This window comes from Mastomys coucha, unplaced genomic scaffold, assembly GCF_008632895.1.
Source record: "Mastomys coucha isolate ucsf_1 unplaced genomic scaffold, UCSF_Mcou_1 pScaffold5, whole genome shotgun sequence".
NCBI lineage: Eukaryota > Metazoa > Chordata > Mammalia > Rodentia > Muridae > Mastomys > Mastomys coucha.
Window position 1 is genome coordinate 12,918,453 of NW_022196911.1, and position 5,483 is coordinate 12,923,935.

The following is a 5,483-nucleotide window of genomic DNA, read 5'->3' on the forward strand; positions in this document are numbered from 1 at the left end:
GGTTATTAGTGCAGAAGTCTGGAATACAGGAAGAACAACCCACATTCCACAAGGATCTCAAGAAGAAGCAACTCGCATTCTTAACCTCCAAGCCATGCCCTCACACAGCCCCTCTGGCTTTGGTTTTAATCCAGTATGGAATACCTCTTAGAAGTTTGTCCCACAGTTGATGATCATACCACAGATGGATGAAAGTCCAAAGAGGGCCCTGGGTCACCCCTCCAGGCCACTGGTTAATGTGGGATTCCAGCTCCATGCCAGCTGGGGACCCAGAGGTCTTCAGAAACAGGATCAGGAGAGCCCACTGGGGTTGGGCAGGGTTAGCTTTGCTCTCCTACCCAGCCACCATCTCTATGCTGCCATGACAAGATGGGGTTTTCTTCTTCTTGTGATTATTTCATATTTTATTTTACTTTATTGTATGGGTTTGGGTATTCTGCCTGCGTGAATGTAGGCATATCACATGTGTAGTGCCCATGGAGGTCAAAGAGGACATCAGACATCCTGGAACTGGCCTTATAGATGGTTGTGAGCCATCATGTGAGTGCTGGAAGTCGAACCCAGGGCCCTTTGCAAGAGAAAAAAATGCACTGAGACGTCTCTCCAGCCTCGGTTACAAGGTATTTAAGAGACAGATGTTGAAAGATGCTCAACCATTAAAGCCTATACAAATATTCCACAAAAGAGAAGACTCAAGTCTTAACCACTTCTGGTCACAAGCATCTTAGCCAAGGCGTCCTTAATGTGTGCAGACTGGCTAGTTTTCAACCTTCTGAAGTCTGTCTGTGTATGCAGACCTCTGATGTTCAGAACAGTGCTAGCAGGCTGTGTTTACTCAGACCAGTTCTTTTTCTTGCTCATGGGCTGATGAGGAACAAAAGTGGCAGCCTGCCTTCCTTTCCTTCAGCTCCTCCCTCTTCCCACCTGTCCTCCCTTCTGTCCCTCCTTCCTCAATACCATATTGACCAGGCTGGTCTCGAACTCATGGGCTCAAAATATTTTCCCATCTCAACCACGCTAAAATCTGAGATTCTTATTCATTTTCTTTCTCCCTCTCCCTTGCCCCTCTCTTTTTTTGGTTTGCTTTGGGTTTTTTTTTGTTTGTTTGTTTTTTCGAGACAGGGTTTCTCTGTGTAGCCCTGGCTGTCCTGGAACTCACTCTGTAGACCAGGCTGGCCTCGAACTCAGAAATTGGCTGTTTCTGCCTCCCAAGTGCTGGGATTAAAGGCATGCACCACCACTGCCAGGCTCTTACAGTCTCCTAAGGTTAAGCACAGACTGTGTCATCAAAGGGCTATAAAATGAAGAGGGTGGTTGCAACTGTATTCCTGAAATACCAGCTGGCTCACAGGTGGCCAATGGTGACACACCTCAGAAGGTGCAGGCAAGAAAGCAAGGGCCACGCATGGCTTTTGCTTTCCTTCTGAGGAACCTGCAAGTGCCAGCTCAGAACTTGGGTCTGTCTTCTCCTCCTCCTCGGGACCTTCCAAGACTGAAACAAGAGCCTTGCCGAAAGTTAAAAGGTATTCAAGTGTCTTTAAAGTTCTATTTACTGAAGAGATGGCTCAGTGGTGTAGCGTACCTTTGCTCTTGCAAGCACCCAAGTTTGGTTCCCAGCACCCACACAGTTCCCAGTTCACAACCACCTGTAATTGCAACACCAGGAGATTGGACATGTCTGGTCAATCATGGACATACACATACACACATATGTTTAAAAGTTAATTTTTTATAAAAAAAAAATCCTGTTTAGTCATAGAAGAAGTGTTTGCAATCATTAAACACAGCTAGGTTTTCCTGTAGCAGTTAAACTGTATACAATGGGGCTGGAGAGATGGCTCAGAGGCTAAGCACACTGGCTGCTCTTCTAGGGGACCCAGGCTTAGCTCTCAGCCCTGACACATCAGCTTACAAACACCTGTAGTCACAGTTCCAGGGAATCCCTCATCCCCTTCTGGATTGCTCAGGCACTGTGTGTACATGGTACACAGACACCTGTGCACCTAAAATAAAATAAAAACTTATCCACGATGATAGCGTTATCCTTTTTTTCCACCCTCATGTGGCTCAAGCTTCTCATACAATATTGCACAGAAGTAGAAATGAAGTGGAGCCTTGTGCTGTCCCTAACTTCAAAAGAAAAGGCCACATTAGCTCACTGTTGAACACACTGGTGTTTTACATATATTTAAACACATGCTTAGTTCAAAGATTCCCTCTCCTTTCAAAATCTGCTACTGTTTTTGTTTGTTTGTTTAATCTGGGAAGGTTACTGAGATGGGGAGAATGTTACCAGATTCGGTTGCCACTGTGTTTCTAGGAGTGTTGCCTATGTGGTGAGCGACAACTGTGTAGCTCTGGCTTTGTGACTGAGAATACACAGGAGGAGCTGGGGACTGCTCCTTAGGCCCTTTCTCTAGAGAATTTATGTTTGAGTTCTGGTGTCTCCTTCTTCTGCATCTGCAGGCTTCGATGGGTGAACCGGTCGATGCGCCTAACATTTTCTTATTTTCTTAGAGGGAGAAAGAAAATGGTGGGTTTGGTTGAATTGTTATAGGACTCCTTAGGTTTTCTACCTCTTGAAAAAGATTCTCTAAGAATCTACTGTTACTCCCACTAGGAAGCAGTCTGCACTTTGGGTGTTTCCCTTTGGTGAGACCTCCCTTTTTCTTTGGCTCCTGTAAGCATCTCCATTGTTCTTCTGAATGTTCTTCCTTTCCTTCTTCCTTCCTTCCTTTCTTCCTTTCTTTCCTCCTTCCTTCCTTCCCTCCTTTCTTCCCTCCCTCCTTCCTTCATTCCTTTCTCTCTTTCCTCCTTCCTTCCTTCCTCTCTTTCCTCCTTCCTTTCTTCCTTTCTTCCTTCCTTTCTTTCTTTCCTCTTTCCCTTCCTTCCTTCCTTCCTTCCTTCCTTTCTTCCTTTCTTCCTTTCTTCCTTCCTTCCTTTCTTCCTTTCTTCCTTTCTTCCTTCCTTCCTTTCTCTCTCTCTCTCTTTCTCTCTCTCTCTCTTTCTTTCTTTCTTTCTTTCTTTCTTTCTTTCTTTCTTTCTTTCTTTCTTGTTCTTTCTCCTCCCCCTTCCCTGTCCAGCCAGGGGAACTCCCTCTATAAACCAGACTGGCCTCAAACTCAGAGATCCACCTTCCTCTGCCTCCTGAGTGCTGAACCATGACACCTGGATGATCTTTTTTTTTTTTTTTTTTTTTTTTTTTTTTTTTTTTTTTTTTAACTATTCTTCATCTTTTACGTGTATGGGTGTTTTGCCTGCATGAATGTCTGTGTACCATGTGCATGCAGTATCCAGGGTAGCCAGAAGAGGGCATCGGTTCCCAACACCAGAATCACAGACAGCTGTGAGCCACCATGTGGGTTCTGGAAACTGAACCCAGGTCTTCTGCAAGAGCAGCCAGGGCTTTTTAAGTGCTGAGCCATCTCCTCGCCCCCCCCCCCTTTATTAGTATTCCTGTAATGCTGGGGATTGAATCTAGGGCCTTGAGCATCACTCTCCCACTCAGCCACATCCCCAGACAGTGCTGTGGTTTCTACTAGTGTTTGTGATTTTGGGGGGTTCCCTAAATCTGAGGGTTGATATTTCCACCCCTTCTGGAAACCCCTTTCTCTTCAGCACAGTGCCTTCCACAGCTTCTCCACCATCGCTGCTGGACCTGGGGTTCAGCTCCCCTGGGCTATTGAGGCCAGCACTTTGTCTCTGGTGCTCACATCCAATCACGTCTCTGGCCTCTCTGGTTCACGGACTCTATACCTTTGGGTATACCTAATCCAACCCCTTGTTGGAATTATATTTTCCTGTTTATAACACTCATTTCATTTCGTCAAACACCTTTGGTTCGTTTTCATGCCTCCTTATCCTTACTCATAATTTGAAAGCTGTTTTACTAATAATTTTTAAGGACTGAAAGGATGGCTCAGGAGTTAAGAATACTGGCCGCTCTTCCAGAGGTTCTGAGTTCAATTCCCAGCAACCACACGGTGGCTCACAACCATCTGTAAAGAGTTCGGATGCCCTCTTCTGCTATGAAGGCATACATACAAATAGAGCACTCATATGCATAAATACATCTTTTTAAAAAAAATGTAAGAAAGAAAACAAGCTCATTTTATTTAAGACCCTACAAGGAGAGCACCAGGCAGAAGGGCCATGAGTCAGAAGTGAATAGCTATGGGCTGAAGCCTCATGTTGGAGTCTGCTCAGCCTGCTGCTGCTGCCCACTGTGCTGTCTGTCTGACCCTGACCGTCTCCATCATCTGAATTCACGGTCTGGGTTCTGCATGATGGTGTCACCTTTATAATAAAAAGAATGAAGTGCCAGGCATCTCATGTCAGGCACGAGCGTCTTTACCAGATAACAACCTCGTTGCTTATCATAATGCAGAACCAAAGAAAAAGAAAGCTGTCATTTCCTGCTTGGAATTTATCTAATGACTGTAAAAAATAAAATAAAATCTTATTCTTCATCCACATAGTTCACCCAGTATCGACTTGCTGTCTTGGCCTCCTACATTATGAAAGGATAAAAGAACAGGTATTTACATGAACTCTTTTCTTGTTCTCAACAATACACTCTGAGGATTGCAGTGTGTGCTAAGTTTCCTAATACACACACACCCAGAGTTATTGGCTCAACTCACCTAGGGAGTTGATAGCCATTAGAGAGCTATTCATTCCTCTCTGGTGCCTACCATTAGCCTGACATCTCCCATATTTCATCTCCCATACTTCATTAGATGGCCAGGCTGCTGGCCCATCTAATCTCCAGCCTGGAAATCCTCAGAAATCTCACACTTGCTGGTATCCTGCTCTGCACCTCCCTCCCGGCCTTCCACCATCCCCTGCTCTCATCTGCCCTTTGATCTCATGGAGAGCTACAGCCTCCACCCAGCACAGAGAGAGAGAAAACAGGAACCTACCACCACAGGATGGGTCTGGATCATGTGAGCAAGAGTCAGGGGTGCTATAGGTCTGGGATCTGGGGTCACCCCGGCAGGAGCAAGCTTGCCCCTCACATGCTCTGTGGTCCCCCTGGCAGGAGCAAGTATACCCCTCTCACATTCTGAAAGCTTGCTCCTAAAGGAGAGAGAGGAGAGATTCTCTTACAGATGACATCTAGAATGTTTTCTGTACACAAACTCAGAATGCTCTTAACACCAGTGCAGACTTTTTTTCTCCAAATAAAAGGCTTCCCCACCCCCCATTTTATTCATCTTTATAACATTAACTTTTTGGGATCACAGACTTCCTCAATGTAGTTAAAAAAAAACAATTTAATGTGTATGACCGCTTTGCTTGCATTATGAACCTCATGCATGCAGTGCCCATGGAAGCCAGAAGAGGGCACTGGATCCCCCGGAACTGGAGTAATAAGCAGTTGTGAGCTGCCATGTGGGTGGCTGGATCCTCTGTAAGAGCAGCCAGTAGATGCTCTTAACTGTGGAGCCATCTCTCCAGCCCTGTCAATACCATAATTTTAC

General features: G+C 45.4%; 1 protein-coding gene across 1 annotated transcript in view; it reads right to left on the reverse strand.

The window, feature by feature from the left end:
- Positions 1-4,163: 4,163 nt before the first annotated feature.
- Positions 4,164-5,483, reverse strand: part of LOC116078801 — a 54,733-nt gene continuing 53,413 nt past the window's right edge. Inside the window, exons 10-11 of the mRNA XM_031354117.1 lie at positions 4,923-5,079; positions 4,164-4,510 (exon numbers count right to left, since the gene is read on the reverse strand). Of these exons, the coding sequence (XP_031209977.1) occupies positions 4,460-4,510; positions 4,923-5,079 (208 nt within the window). The 3' untranslated portion in view covers positions 4,164-4,459. The remainder of the gene's footprint in view (positions 4,511-4,922; positions 5,080-5,483) is intronic.